Here is a 16,469-nt window from a genome sequence, read left to right on the forward strand (position 1 = left end):
ATCATCTCAAACATTTATTATTTCTTTGTGGTGGGAACACTTCACATCTTCTCTTTTAGAAATTTTGAAATATAAAATAAATTCTAGTTACCTCCTGTACTATTGAGCACCCAGAATGGATTCCTTGTAACCTATATGTTTGTACCTGTTAACCAGCACTCTCTTCATCCACAACCTCACCATTTCCAGCCTCTGTAACCATCATTCTCCTCTCTACCCTCCTGAGATCAACTTTTTAAGTTGTCACATGTAAGTGAGAACATATGATATTTTTCTTTCTGTGCCTGGCTTATTTCATTTTAAAAATTTATACGTAATAGTTGTACATATTTACAGGGCACGTGTGATGTTTCAGTCCATGCATAAAATGAAAATGCACAGGAGATTTTTAAAGATTCAGGAAACGAGGATAAGTAAGTTTTCTTCTTCAGGAAAAATTGTAAACACTACGCTCAGGATTGGGCCAGGAACAGGCCTGTTTCACATTTTTTGTAATTTATTTGAAAGCAAGAAAAGGCAATACAAACTCCAAAGTCAAAGACATTACCTGAATTTTGAGGTTTCTGTCTATCTGTACCCTCTCCACTTTTTTATCTCGCATTTTTTCCCTCCTCACCTATACTTCCTAGACTTTAGATGAGTAATCCTATCCTTGCCTACATTTTAAATTTCTCCATTCCACTCTGCATCCCTTTACTGATTATTCTTTTAGATGAGCTGGGATAACATTTTTTGGGGGAGTGTTAGCAGTTTAAATAACTATCTGGAAGAGAGGGAGGCAATTATTCAAGGCCACAGACCTGAATAAGATCTTCTGGTTAATAAAATAAAATTACATTATGAAAATAATGTGAATTAATTTTAATGTATGCATGTGTAAAGGTAACTGTGGTCTTGCAGCAATGGGCTCCACACTTTCAATTATAACCCAGGCAAGGGATCTAGATGTCACTGCAGATTGTTTCTAGATATATTAGTTGGATGAGCGACTATGACCCAAGGGAGAAGTAAAATATTGAGCATCTTCAGGAAAGGGATTAGAGGATTACAGGCAAAAGCGAAAATTATACTCAACTTAATCCACACCTGTGTTAGTATAATACATGCAGCAGTGCATGGATTTGGTCAATGCACTTCAAGAAAGATTTTAAAAGAGCATTTAAAAAATCCATTTGAACAACTGGAAGGGAAGTTACAACACTTACAAAGTTAACGTTAGGATACTCGCATACTTGTTTACAAATCCAGAAATATTAGATTGAAGCCCCTCCACCCCTACCCCTGATCCTCTTAGAAATTTAAACTTGCTAATTTGGGGAAAATGAAAAAGAAATAACTGTAACTTCTGATAACACTAGCATTTATTGAGGGTTTCCTGTATGTCAAATGCTAGGTCAAACTCTTCATACAAGTAACCCATTTAATTTTCATGGCAATTCTATGAAATACTAACATACTCAACTTACAAATGAGTTAAATATTATGGTTAAGATTCTGAGGAGCTATTGAGGAATTTATGCAGGAGAGCTCCATGAACAGGTTTTTGAAAAAAGTTAATGGTAACATCCAGGAGGAAGACTTAGACTAAGATCAACCAAAAGAAGACAGATTTGTTAGGAGGCCTTGTGGTGATCATAGAGGAAGGTGATGGCAGTCAGTAGCTGGGCATTGGTAGAAAGCATGAAGTGGAGGGGACAGGAAGAGAGAATTCCAGGAGGCACTATCTTTGTGTGGAAAAGGGAAGGGTGGTAGTTAGGACAGTCCTCAGCTTTCTGAATGGAGATAATGGTTAAACATGATGAGAATTTATCAGGAGTAGATGTGGGTATAAGGAGCAAGGTTCATCTGCGCCAGTACAATCTTTCATGTTGGGTCTACTTGAGGTAAGACAAAAGGAAGGTGGATCAGCTTATTTGTATCCACAACATAGCTTGGAATATGCAAAATTGAAGTAAAAAAATAGGATGATTCCTCTTTCTCTGATTAAATGAATATTATCTTTGCTCTCATACTAGAAAAATCTATTTCCTACTTAAAGAATGACCCTCAGATTCATTTTGTCATCTTTTCTACCTTTGATTAGAATTCAAGGAGACAATCTAAATATTGCAACACCATATCAAACCATTTTTTTATGATCCTAAGTGATATTTATTGCAAGGTCTCTAGAAAAAGTCATCGGTAGAAGTGTTCCCTTTTCTACTCTTTGATGGTCACTGAGGATTTTAGATGCAGGGCTTAGATAAGTGAAGATCAGGACCTAGGGTTCTGAGGAGGAGAAGCATTCTCAGGACTCTCACAGGGCATTTGGCATAGAAAACTGCTGACAGTGTGAAAAGGATATCAATCAGTCTCACATCTTCTATTCTTCACTATTCCTCACTGGATCCTTGGGAAGTAATTCAGGAGTGTGTTGAGAAGGAACTCTAGAGCTAGGCACATTTGATGACCACCTGCTTCTTCCTTGACGTAGGCCCACTCCTTCAATGGCCAGGAAGTTGTTTCTTTCTTTAAACAGCTTTATTGAAGTACAATGGATATATAATATACTATATACATTTAAAGTGTACAATTTAGTGAGTTTGGCCATATACATACACCTGTGAAATCATCATCATAATTAAGGTAACAAATATATTTATCACCTTTAAACACTTCCTTGTGTCCCTTTGCTTTTTGTTTTTTGTGGTAAGGCACGTAACACGAGATATACCATCTTAAAAAAATTTTAAGTGCATGTTACAGTATTGTTTAAGAATTATGCTGTACAGCAGCTCTCTAGAACCAATTATCTTGCATAATTGAAACTTTACATGAATTGAACAACAACTCCCCACTTCCTCTTTCTTGTTCCCCAGTAATCACCATTCTATTCCCTGCTTCTATGACTTTGACTATTTTAAATACCTCATCTAAGTGGAATCATGCAATATTTGTCCTCCTGTGACTGGCTTATACCATTTAGCACAATGTCCTCCAGTTGTTGCAAAGGGCAGGATTTCCATTTTTAAAAAAGGCTTAACAACATTACATTCTATGTACATACCACATTGTCTTTATTCATTCATCTGTCAATGGACAGCTGGGTTGTTTCCGCAATTTGGCTATTGTGAATGGTGCTGTAATGAACATGGGAATGCAAATATCTCTTCTAGATTTTGATTTTAATTCAGGTGTAGAAAATATGTTCAGTGTCACTAACCATCAGGGAAATGCAAATCATAACCACAATGCAATATCACCTCATAACAGTTAGGGTGGCTAGTATTTTTTTTTAATCTATAATCAAAAGATAACAAGTGCTGGAGAGGATGTTGAGAAATTGTGCATTGTGGGTGGGAACATAAAATGATGTAGTCACTGTGGAAAAGAGTATGGATGTTCCTCTGACCTCCATATGATCCAGCAAGCACACCTCTGGATCATATACCTCTGGGTATATAATAATAATAATAATAAAAGAACGAGGGAGTTATTTCTACAGATCTCTTTCAGTTTGTTACCACCTTCTGATCACTATCTCTGCTCTCAATCCCAGAGTCCTAGGGTACCCTTCTATGCTTCCAAAGAAGGGGGTGAGGACAGGTGATTATTCTGAGCAAGTAGACAACAGGTCTAGGGCATTGCTCAGAGGATGGACATGCTTTTCACAGAACGCCTTGGTCCAGCTTACTCTCATGATTAACTCATCACATCTTCCTTTCCTCTGCCCAGCTCTTTCAAACTTAGACCTACCTTGATGCCAAAGCCAAATTCCACTTTTGTGACTGAGTTCCTCTTTGAAGGTTTCTCCATCTTCAGGTGGCAGTACAGACTTGTCTTTTTTGTTGTTTTTCTAACTTTGTACCTGCTGACTCTCTCTGGCAATGTGATTATCATGACCATTGTTCACCTGGACCATCATCTCCACACTCCCCGCCCCATGTACTTCTTCCTGAGCATGCTATCCATCTCTGAGACCTGCTACACTGTGGCCATCATTCCCTATATGCTTTCTGGTCTCTTGAATCCTCACCAGCCCGTTGCCACCCACAGCTGTGCCACTCAGCTCTTCTTCTATCTCACCTTTGGCATCAACAACTGCTTCCCGCTCACAGTCATGGGATATGACCGCTATGTGGCCATCTGTAACCCCCTAAGGTATTCAGTCATCATGAGTAAAAGGGCCTGTATCCAACTGGCCTCTGTGTCACTGGGGATTGGCCTTGCATGGCCATTGTCCAAGTAACATCTGTGTTTGGCCTGCTGTTCTGTGATGCCTTTGTCATCTCCCACTTCTTCTGTGATGTGAGACCCCTGCTGAATCTGGCCTTCACAGACACCACTGTCAATGAGATCATCAACTTTGTTGTCAGTGTCTGTGTCCTTGTCCTACCTATGGATCTGGTCTTTGTCTCCTATGTCCTCATCATCTCCACCATTCTTACGATTGCCTCAGCTGAAGGTCGGAAGAAGGCCTTTGCCACCTGCACCTCCCACCTCACAGTGGTCATCATCCACTATGGCTGTGCCTCCATCATCTACCTGAAGCCTAAGTCCCAGAGTTCCCTGGGACAGGACAGACTCATCGCAGTGATCTACACTGTCATCACTCCCCTACTGAACACTGTTGTGTACAGCCTGAGGAACAAGGAGATGCTCTGCGCAGAGCCATGGGGCAAACAAGGAGATGCTCTGTGCAGAGCCATGGGGCAAAAGCCCCTGTCTCCTTTACGAAGAGAGGTTGTGAAGCCTTTTTCTTTGAGTTTATAAATGTGTATTAATTTTTAATGCTCTTTCAATAATGCCCTTCTGTATGGGATCAAGAAGACTAGACTAAATTGAACTGAGTACTAAAACTGGAGGTTTCTGTTTGAGCTTGTTGTGATCGTCTATGCTCTGCTCCAGAACATTTACAAAATAGCTTAGCATATGGTTATGAATGTACGGAAAAAAAATGCACGCCTGGATTATGCACTCACATACACATGCACACAGCTACACACACCCTGAGAATATTTTGAGTTATACAACTCCATTAAAACATAAAGTCTGGCCAGGCGCGCTGGCTCACGCCTGTCATCCCAGCACTTTGGGAGGCTGAGGTGGGCGGATCATGAGGTCAGGAGTTCGAGATCAGCTTGACCAACATAGTGAAACCCCGTCTCTACTAAAAATACAAAAATTAGTCGGGCTTGGTGGTGCATGCCTGTAATCCCAGCTACTCAGGAGGCTGAGGCAGAAGAATCACGTGAACCTGGGAGGTGGAGGTTGCAGTGAGCCGAGATTGCACCACTGCACTCCAGACTGGGTGACAGAGCTAGACTTGGAAACAAAACAAAACAAAACAAAACAAAAAAACATAAAGTCCAGCAGGGTTCTAAAAAGCTAATGAGCAAAATGTTTGGAAACCACCTCAGAAAGATTTTCCAGTTGACTGTTAAGGGTGTCAGAATAATTTGTGCCACATTTTAAGCAAATAAGTTAGAAGATAATACACACACATATGAATTTCTGTGGACACTGCAGGTTTTCTTGTAAAAGAAGAAAAAAAAGAAAAAAAAAAAAAAGCTAGAGGCAGACCTTCCAAGTTGATGGAACTGCTCTAACTGACCTAGGAAAGAGTACAGATGTGGGAAAGCAAAAACAGCATCAGCTACTGAGAACACAGACATGAACTGTCCACATTCCTGAGATGCCCAGATTGGAAAACTCAGATTGAAAAGAAGAACATGCTGAAAAGGTTAAGACTTTTCATACACTCAGCACAAGAGTAAAAAGGATGCAGGTTGAAAGGATCAGCAAAAGTATAGTTCCTCTTGCCAGGTTGACATAAACTCTCTGAAATAGTTTTATAAACATAAGCACTTTAACTACAATTTCTGAAAAGAATTATTAACGAATAGAAATCTGATGCATGACTTAAAAATTTTCCAGTGAGCTCCTAAGCCTGCAGGGGTAAATTTTCAGAAGTTTCTTCTTCTATACTCCCAACTTAAAACCTGAGTTATAAACAGCATTTTATGCCTGAGCATCACAGGAGGTGAAAATATATGTACTGGTGCAAGGAAGGATATTCTCTCTCTCATCTTTCCGTTGCACTCTGGCCTTCTATACTGAGGAACAAGCATACCCTGAGTTTCTTTTTATTTATTTATTTATTTATTTATTTATTTATTTATTTTTATTTATTTTTTAATATTATTATACTTTAAGTTCTAGGGTACATGTGCATAACATGCAGGTTTGTTACATATGTATACTTGTGCCATGTTGCTGTGCTGCACCCATCAACTCATCAGCACCCATCAACTCGTCATTTACATCAGGTATAATTCCCAATGCAATCCCTCCCCCTCCCCGCTCCCCATGATAGCCCCCGGTGTGTGATGTTCCCCTTCCCAAGTCCAAGTGATCTCATTGTTCAGTTCCCACCTATGAGTGAGAACATGCGGTGTTTGGTTTTCTGTTCTTGTGATAGTTTGCTAAGAATGATGGTTTCCAGCTGCATCCATGTCCCTACAAAGGACACAAACTCATCCTTTTTTATGGCTGCATAGTATTCCATGGTGTATATGTGCCACATTTTCTTAATCCAGTCTGTCACTGATAGACATTTGGGTTGATTCCAAGTCTTTGCTATTGTGAATAGTGCTGCAATAAACATATGTGTGCATGTGTCTTTATAGCAGCATGATTTATAATCCTTTGGGTATATACCCAGTAATGGGATGGCTGGGTCATATGGTACATCTAGAAATACAGTCCTGCAGTATCCAGAATCCATCCAATGCAATGGGGTGATCCCGTAGAGGCAAGACATCACTTCCGATAGTGTGGTAAAGTCTGCTGGATGCTGAAAATGGGACAATTCATTGGAAATAAGTTATTTAAGTCAAGTTTACGTGTCTTGCTTTGCCAAAAATTGTCATGTGAAGTCTGACTGGTGATAAAAGATATCTTTGTTTTAGTGTCCAGATTTCTAGAAATGATATAGTTCGTTGCTGTGAGGTTAGTCAAGAGACAATTTTTAAATCTTTGCTTAGTAGTTCTGCTGAGTCTGATTAGAAGCCATTGGGTAAAGGTCTGCTGGCCAATGTCACACTGTCTGCTGTCTGAAGTTGTATTTGGTGAGTGCTGTGGCACATCACCTGGACTGCACTCCTTCAGGACCCACGCAAGCATTCCTCCAGCTGCTGGGAGTGCCTTGGGCTAATGGCTCTCAGCTGAGTTCCACTTCAAGAATTGTCCTTGTTAAACAACTGCTTGTTCCAAGGTCATGTTCCCTTCCCAGGGATATACTACCTCCAGTGGTTTGTCTATTTAGGGTATTGCTTCGCCTTAAGATAAGTAGGAAGGGCTCTCCCAGCTCCAGAGGTTTTTCTTAACTACATCACATTTCAACTTTTTTGTTTTTGTCCAATATTGCTTTCTTCACTTCTTCACAAGTGTACATGCTGAGAGCTAATAAACATGCTGTGTTCAAATCTCTGTCTCAGTGTCTGTTTTCCGGGGACCTCAACCTGCAACATTTTAGTATCTCATTTCTAAAACAGACATTAACGTAAGTGTAGAATTCAAACTTTCAGCCCTGATATATTCTAGCAAATGCAGATCAGTGGCTCCTGTATTTTAATTTAAAATAATTTTATTCCATTTATTGAACTATATTTACTGTGATTCAATTTGGTTGGCAGCAGTGCAGTATTATCTTCTTGGAAACTAGTTAAAAAATTAAAATCTGAACTTTTCTCAGAATCCACAGGAAGTCATTCTTTTCTTTTCAAAAAATTATCTGTGAGCAGTCTCCATTTCATTGCAGCCTGATGCTAGTACCTTGCAGAGAACTTGCTGACCGTTGTCAATGATATTTGAAAATTGGAAATAACAGGAAAGACTGAAAGTGGACTTACGCCATTTAATTTTCAAAAAGAGGAAGAGTGTCATTGTCATAAGTGAAATATATAAGTGAATTGTTGTGGTGAGCACATTGATAGAGTAAAAGGTTTGTGGTGGGAATGTTGTAGCGATTGATGAAGTTCCAGATAGAGACTTGGGTTTGCTTGGTAAGTAGCTGTCCAGAGCTGGGCAGATCAGCTATGGCAGGAAGACAGCCCGACTCTCTGAGATTATCTAGAGTCCCAGGCTGGCAGGTGCCTCTGCCATCCTCAGCATAAAACTTCCATCTCCAGGTTGTCACCATTTCCCATTTAATGAGAAGAGGGAAAGATCAGAGTCCTTCTTCAAGTACTCAACTCCCCAATATACTGACAAGGTGTACCATTTGTCTGAGTCTCCACTCTGAAGGTGCTCACAGGAGTTTGTCTTCCATTGGCCACCAGTGGGAAGCTACTGATTTGCTTTTCAGAAAATCAGCCCCTAACTATTGTGAATTCATGATGATTTTTCGTCTGCCAATTTGGAACAGCAATTCATGAGGTAGCAAATTTTGCCCTATGAACTGGGCTTGACCAATTTGGTAAGAGAAAGGAAGTGATAAAGGGGGTAACAAGGATGAATCTAGAGTGAATTATTTCTATTCCAATCATCTTTATAACACATGTACTCCATCTCTGGCATAGTAAAAAATGTTTCATGGGTAAAGACATCTTTATAAGTGCCATATTTTAGGGGTCCACAAAATACTCAAGCCCTGACCCTATGTTCCACATTCCCTCTGGAGAAAGAGATGTATGACTATCGAGAAGAAAATGGGGAGAAATAAATGAGTAGAAACCCAGACAGGTCTGGCACAAATGTAGAATTTAGATACTGTACACGGAAGAGCACAGTGAAAGAAAAGACCAATGTATGGAGGACGAAGGAAAATTTTACACTGGAGCTTATTGGGGAATGCATTCTGAGCCTTAGTGCCTGGATAATTACTACATATGAACTTAAAGTAATAAATTACAAAATATCTGAGCTCTAAGGGACCTTAGAGACCACCTCCACCAGACTCCTAGTTTTAACAAAGAAAAAATAGAATCTCAGAGACTGGCAAGTAACTTGGCCCAATCACAGCTAGTTAACAGATTGGATATCCAGACCTGTGTTCTATCCATAGTCCCCTTAATCTTGCAGTTAGGGTAAAGGGGAGATAAAAGTGAAATATGGTACTCAAGAACCTAGAAAATCTCTCAGAAAATGTATCTCAAGCTGATCAAGCCCAGACTTTCTTATCCATATCAAATCTCTCAGTTTTGAACTCTGCATCACTGGCCTCAATCGGTAAATTGCTGTTTAGCCTGATGCCTGAAATGCTGATGTGCTATGTAGAGCACTGGGGAGAAAGGTGTGGTTAATGAATGTGGTGGAAAGCCTGGTTCCAAGGCTAAAACATAAGATAGACCTTGGGGAGGTGGCAGAGGAAGCATTCTGAAGCAACATCAGGGAGTCTCCCAGGGAAACTTTGCCTGGCCTGTTGCTGCAGGAGAAATCTCTTCTCCATTGGCCAGACTTTTTTTTTTTTTTTTTTTTAAGTGGAGGAGATTGTGAAGAAAGGAAATACCAGATCCTTATCCAAAGTTTAAAAAAAAAGAAAAAAATGTTTCAGTAATTTCCCTGTTCTTTCTGGCCCAAAAACATTCCTTGGAAAAAATGGGACTTGTAGGTCTCATGGATATTTAAAAGTTTTCTCCCCAGCCACACGTCCTCATACTTTAATTGTTCTAAGGCATGGACAAGCTACAGGCACTCTGATCTTTCACTGATTTCCATGAACCCACAGCCAGCACCAGCAATATGTTGCCCATCTTCCCTACTGCTTTCTTGAAGCCCTGAGTATAAATATTTCTATGGTCAGGGTCATGGGGGTAGAGGGTAGTGGTGGCAAAGACTGGGTCTCATGTAGGTGCTGAAAGTTCCTAAATTTGTATAAATTTTTGCAATTTACAAATAACTTTCAAATACAGGCTCTTATTTGATTCTCAGAAGAACTCTAAGAGGTAGACAGGATGATTATTATCTTTTTTTTTTCACAAATGAAATACTGAAGTCCATGGAAGTATAAGAAGATTTTCCCAGATCACAAATCTAGAAAGTAGAAGTGTCAGGATTTGAATTGATATCTTTTTCTGTATGGTTTAGTCTCTTTCTAATGGATAGCTTTATAATAAGCAGAAACTTGGCCAGATGCAGTGGCTCACACCTGTAATCCCACACTTTGTGAGGCTGAGGTGGGAGGATCGCTTGAGGCCAAGAGTTTGAGACCAGCCTGGGCAAAATAGCAAGAATCCATCTCTACAAAAAATTTAAAAAATAAATCATAGGTAAAAACTTAATCCCATTTACTCTATGACAGAAGAATGAGCCTCCAAAGAATATGATGAAGACATAAAATGAAAAGGAAAATAAACCAAAACTGTCTAGTTCTTTTGCCCAAGATCTTATTCAGTCCTGGACTGTTTTCACAGCTGAGGGTTTTGGTTATTATTATTTGCTGGAATTTCTCCAAAATGCTTGGTTCAGGTACTGTATAAAGATACAAGATATGAGCTCAAGATATAAATTTGGGAGGGGCAAAACAATCACAGAGGAATCTTGGACTGTACTTCATCCTGAGAGTCTTATGTCTTGAGACTGTCCCTGATTCTGCCAAGAACTGAAAGTTTATATATAGTAAACTGATGAAGAAGCATAAAAATGATCCACCTCACTGGCATCCTCTTATGTCTTTTCATTCCTAGATCACACTTACAATAGTCAAGAGAGGATATTTCCAATCTAGAACTGCATGGTTCTTACCTTTAGAAGAAAACAAACTAGGAAGCCTTGAATACTTAGAAGCATTCCGTTACATGGTTTTATATTTATTTTATTGAAATTGAACTTCTCTTTTACAAATGCTAATAAATTGAATCTATTCATTCTTCATTTATTCAACCAATGTTAATTGAGCACTTACTATTACATGCCACTTAACCAGTTTCACTCAGTTTAATGAAACATCTCTATAAATCCTTGAGTAGAGACGTTTCTATGTATATTGCAAGCTGTGTTTGACAATTGAGTAGTAATTGCTGATGCTGGAAAAAAAAGTAATGTTGCAAATATTTCTGGAGTAATTACATCAGTTGCTTTTGGGGTTTGGCTTAGGATGTGGATTCAGAAGTTTGAAGCCTTTCCTGCTTCTCTTAATCTTCAAGAGAAATGTGACCTGCTGCTGAGTCGAGATAAATAATCCTGTGTCCACAGCAAACAGAATCGCCACCAACAATGGGATAAGAAATTGTAGCCAGTACTTGTCATGCTGAGCTGTAGTGGAAAACAGATGCAATGAGAAACATAATTCATATTGGGAACTGAAGAATGAGGTTCAGAGGTTCATCCTCCCTAAGAGAAAGACCAAGCTTTGTCCTTCATTTTTAGCATGATGTGGCATCCAGAGCATAGAGAAAAAACTCAGATTAGCGCTAGGTTGAGTTGCTCTGTTGGTGCTCCCTGGAGCCATAGGGAGTCCTGAGCATTTCCTCATAATTCCAGTAGCCAGTGTGCCCAGTGGGGAAGATTATAGTAAAGATAAACCCCTTCTTGGAAATGACAAGACCAGAATTCACATATAATTAAGGGGTGGAAAGGAGACAAAGTGAGGGCAGGAGTCAACAATGCCTATTATTCAATTATCAGTCATCATTTCTTACAGGCCTGTTAGGCAAAATGAAGAAATTGCACTAGTTAAATTGCCTTCCAATTCTATTATTTTGTGGTTCTGTTAGTCTGTTTATAAACTGCATTGACTTTTGTGATGATTCTCAAATTACAGAGCCTCAGAATACATCCAGAATCCAATACATCCAGAAATCATTTAAAGATCACCTAGACAAGTGATTCTCAGTATTGACTACACATTGCCATTATGTGAAAGACCTTGGAAAAATACAGATACCCAGGTTGCACTCCAAGCCAGTTAAATCAGAATCTCAAGAAATGAGACATGAGCATCAATATATTTTTTTAAGTCATCAAATGACTCTAATGGAGTCTAGACCAAATCTTCTGTTTTACAGATGAAGATACTGGAAGCCTAGAGGCAAGTACATAGCACTTAGGTCTCAATTTAGTTAACATAGAACTGTTAGGGCTTAAGTCTGTATTTTGACCTCATGCTTTTTTAGGCATTAGTATGTACAGTGTGAAGGAAAAGTCTAATTTTCTCCTTTGAAAGTGAATACCTCACAGGCTCCCTCTCTTATACAGAGTTTGGAGAGAGCAGTTTTTCTTGCAGGCCATAGAGGCAGTCCACCTGCCTACCCTCTCCATATCAAGTCCATTCCCTTCTCCCTCAATATACAGGCACACAACTTACTGACTTGCTGGTTTCCTTTCCCAGCCCTCCTAAGCTGGAATGGGCTCCTCAAGCTCTTTACATCTTTTTTTCATTCAACTTTGAAACTTTTTTTCAATTGGATAAATATAAGTATTCTCAACAGGAGCAACAGATGACTTTGAGATCAAAATAGTAATCACAATCTGTTATGCTTGGGTAGTGCTTAACAGTTTACAAAGTCATTTCACAAACATCGCCACATTAATCTTCATAAAAATTTCATAGTGTGAGCAGGTATTACTATCACCATTTAACAAGTCAAGACTTTGAAACAGAGATTGAGATATATACTATCACCCAGGTCTCCTCATTGCAAGTCTAGTAGGCTTTCCAGTGTATCACAGGTGCCCCCCTTCTACAAACTGCACCCACTCAGGCTCAGATGTCCTCTCTTCCTTCCCTTGCTATGGATACTTTTCCTTCCCTTTACCAACTCACCTTTTATTACAGTAATGTTGAGGGGCTCAGACTCATAGTCCAGCTGCCACAGTTTGCCTGTACAGTAGTAGATGCCACTGTCTTCAACTGTGGCATTTGTAATGGAGATGTTGTGGTTCTCATACCAGTACTTGAGAGCTTCACCATCCTTGTAATAGATCACCTTGTACACATCCCAGTTCCTCCAACTATGGCACCTGAGGAAGAGGGGCTGGCCCTCCATCACCACCTCAGCAGAGGCCTGAAGGAGCAGCCAGTCTGAAGAACATTCATTATGTTATTTATTTAACAATAAATGAAGAGCGAGAGAATGAATAGATAAAAGACAGTCATGCATAGAACACATGTCAGAAACTATGAAGTGTCATTAACCCACTTTTTGGCTCATAAAGTGGATTTTTAATGGGCACAAAATAATGCTTAGAGCCTGTCTTCTGTACTGATAAATTCTTTCTCCTCCTGAAAAGTCAGTCTGGGGCCACAAAGCCTCTCGGACCTCCCTGCTGAGTCCATACATGGAATACTTGAAAGCCAGAATTGCTTTCAGATATTCTGTTGCTAGTTCTAGTTAGTTAGGGGAAAATAAACAATCTTTCTTAGGAATTTTAGCTTGGGAGAGTGTCTATTTTGTCCTCTCTTACCTTACAGAAACTTCCCAGTTCTAGTGTTAATTATAGTTGTCACAAAAACTTCTTCAAAACATGTACAATTTAAATTAATTACTTGTGTAATTTTTTATTTAATGTCCTCTTCCCATATAGCTCTATGCTCCAAGAAGTCAGGGGTCCTATCTGGTTCTACATTCTATTCTGAATGTCCAACATAATACTTAGGAGTTGGTAGCAATACTTAGGAGTTGGTAAGTACTCAACAAATATTTGTCACTAATGAGTCAGTGAAAGGCAAGAATCACATTCTATGGTTAACGTTTTTGTAAAAATTAAAAGGCATTAATTAAGGGAGAATTTTGGAAGGAAATATTGCTAGCATAATAAGCATATTTAATTTAGGACCAATCCTTAAGGACTTCTCTAGAACCTACTCAAGGAAATAAGCTATCTACATTGCTTTAGTTTGTGTTTGGAATTTACATATGGAGGTTGAAACATTTTTTTTTCACTCAAGAGAAAAATATAGAGTATAAAAGAGACCTATCGGTCACTAGTCAAAATTATTAGTTTGTTTATTCAACATTTGCTAATTAAACCACATGTGCCTAAGCATGCTATGCTAATTGTTGGTAGTAGGAGAGTGATAAAGATGAAACAAGCACGAAATATGTGTTCTTAAGTAACAATAGAGGACATGAGTAAAGGTACCCAAATATGTTTCATAATGAAGAGTACAACCTAATATTCAGGTCATGGCATATGGATTATGCAGAGCAAAACTTTAAGTCAAACCTTTTGGTCCTATTCCAGACACACAGCTCTTTGAAATGTTCACATATATGTCATGCTGTTTGACCACATAATATGTACCTGAATCTAGGTAGAAAAAATAGAGGAAAATAGGGTGGCGGAATAATAGCGAGAGATGACTAGAATGTTGGAAGAAGGTGTACAAGTAATCAAAAGGAAAGGGGGTAGAAGAGAGATGCAGGGGTCTTAAATGAGAGACCTTGAATCCCACTCTGGTGTCCTAACTCTTGGAATAACCTGTTTTTTTCCGTCTTCAGATGGGCCATCACTCACATGAGAGATCTGTATTTCCATATCCCTGGAACTTACCACTGAAGACTTCCAGGTGCACAGGTTCACTGTCATCAAATTGTTGGTGCTGACATTTGTATTCTCCACTGTCCTCAAAGTCGGCATTCACAATATTCAAACTTGAATTTGCCACTTCTGAAAGGCTGCCATTGTGGAACCATTTCATGGAACTGACTTCAGCGAAATTGCTCCCATTACATGTAAGAGTCACATTCTCTCCTTTAAATATTCTATTCCACGGGGGATTCAAGGAGACCGTAGGTTTCTGAGGGACTTCAAGAAGATAAAAATATGAAAAGAGATGTAGAGAGAAAAAAAGTCATTGAAAACTGTCCAGGCTTAAAAGTACAAATGTAGCAATATTCTGACAATCAGTGGTCAACATGTACTTGTACTGTTGGTGATAATACCTTGTTTTAATTTCTAGGGGAAGGATTAAAAAACTGAGAAAATAGTATTGTGGCCCCAGGGAATGCCCAACACAGGGAGAAAGGCAGGACACATATGCAGGAGATTTAAAAACAGAGAAACCAATTCACTATGTGATTTGAGCTGACTCACTCTACTTCTGTTCATTTCAATTCAGTATCTGTAAATGAGGACTGCAATCTCTTTTGAGGTAGAAACACTATCTGCCATGTTCAACCATTGCTACATTAAATGTTTATTATGTGAACAAATGAGTGAATTCTGGACGGACAAAGTTATTGGACTAGATGAAATATAAGGTTTCTCCAAGTTCTGAATATTTATGACGATTTAATTGTAAGTATACACAGAGGGAAAAACATATGTCAGTTCCAGAAAGTAGTGAGAGGCACTAAGAAAGTCAGTCTTGAATGGCTTCCTGGAACAAGACGATGTAGTGCAAATTTGAACAGAGACCAAAGAAGTAGATAAATGGTGATAACAAAAGGGTGATATAGTCAGAAGAGAACTGGACTTAGATCCAAGGAACTTATGTTGGAATCCAGTTCCTTAGCCAGGTAACCACCACAAAATCACTGAGTTTCAGCATATTCAATTATAAAATGGCAATAATAATAATGCAGTTATGGAGTGAGATTATGTCAAAGTGTCTAGGAGAGAGAATGAGACACGTATATGTGCAACAGACATGGTTATTGACTAAAACAGAGGAGAGAATGACTGGAGAGAATGCAATGAATCAGGGAAAAGAGGAAAGACAAGGTAAGATGGAGAGGGAAAGTAGGTTGGCCAAGGAACAGATTCATACTCATTAGAAAGCAGAAGTGATGGGACGAAGAAAATAGTGAGAGGAAAGCAATGCCCAGACATGTTGAAACACCAAGGGAACAAGAACAGAGGACTCACCTGCTAACATGCCATCTGGAGCTGCAAAAGTTCAGAAAGGATAAGTTAGTGTCCAGCAGTCTTCTTTATTGCCAGAGGACTAGAATCTGGATGTGGGGATGAGATCTACATACATGAAATTTTAAGGACCCCGGGAGGGGTAATCGAATCTCTACTTACCAAAGAACAGTAAGGCTACACACAGTAGAGTAGGGGATTCCATGGCAGGAGCCATCTTCTTCATGGGCTCCTGGTGCTGATTGTGCTGGAGAGATCTAGGACTTCAAATATAGGCTTAAAACCAAAAAGCAGAAGGAAATGTTTTCTGCATCATATCTGGTTAACCCATCATCTGTGCCTGGTTTTGCTTCTTTCTTTAGAGATAATATTCAGGATGGTGCCAAACTGGGCAATTTTAATATTTACCCCCTTACTCCACTCCCTATCCCACCTCCACATATACACCTGGAATCTGGTGAGAGAGAGGCATGGGTAGAGCACAATCACAAGCTTTTTTAAATCTGTCAATCAGTATACAACTATTTAGTTTACAACTTAGAAAAGTGGGTTGCAAGGGAGGGCAGAATAAAACAGCAGCAACTAATTACTGAATACCAAACATATGCCAGGTATTATCCTAAATAAATTTGATATTTCGTTTATTTTTCATAATAATCCTACAAAGTATGTACCTTCAC

The 16,469-nt window shown here is 39.2% G+C and overlaps 2 protein-coding genes across 3 annotated transcripts; one reads left to right on the forward strand and one right to left on the reverse strand.

The window, feature by feature from the left end:
- Nucleotides 1-3,603: 3,603 nt before the first annotated feature.
- LOC103223760 (olfactory receptor 10J3) lies at nucleotides 3,604-4,899 on the forward strand. The gene is given in 3 exon segments (XM_073008089.1): nucleotides 3,604-4,205; nucleotides 4,208-4,584; nucleotides 4,587-4,899. Coding segments are annotated over 3 exon segments (1,020 nt in total). The 5' UTR covers nucleotides 3,604-3,739; the 3' UTR covers nucleotides 4,764-4,899.
- Nucleotides 4,900-10,779: 5,880 nt separating this feature from the next.
- Nucleotides 10,780-16,044, reverse strand: FCER1A (Fc epsilon receptor Ia). 2 transcript variants are annotated; one of them, XM_007976580.3, is made up of 5 exons: nucleotides 15,952-16,044; nucleotides 15,793-15,813; nucleotides 14,476-14,730; nucleotides 12,746-13,003; nucleotides 10,780-11,235 (listed from the first exon to the last, which is right to left on the reverse strand). In XM_007976580.3, exons 1-5 carry the CDS (start codon nucleotides 16,013-16,015, stop codon nucleotides 11,051-11,053), a joined length of 783 nt encoding a protein of 260 aa, XP_007974771.2. In that variant the 5' UTR covers nucleotides 16,016-16,044; the 3' UTR covers nucleotides 10,780-11,050. The 2 variants fall into 2 exon arrangements, with proteins under 2 accessions (XP_007974771.2, XP_072864191.1); XM_073008090.1 differs by lacking the exon at nucleotides 15,793-15,813 and having other exon boundaries at nucleotides 10,946-11,235; nucleotides 15,952-16,009.
- Between the last annotated feature and the right edge of the window lie 425 nt (nucleotides 16,045-16,469).

This window comes from Chlorocebus sabaeus, chromosome 20 (genome assembly GCF_047675955.1).
Source record: "Chlorocebus sabaeus isolate Y175 chromosome 20, mChlSab1.0.hap1, whole genome shotgun sequence".
NCBI lineage: Eukaryota > Metazoa > Chordata > Mammalia > Primates > Cercopithecidae > Chlorocebus > Chlorocebus sabaeus.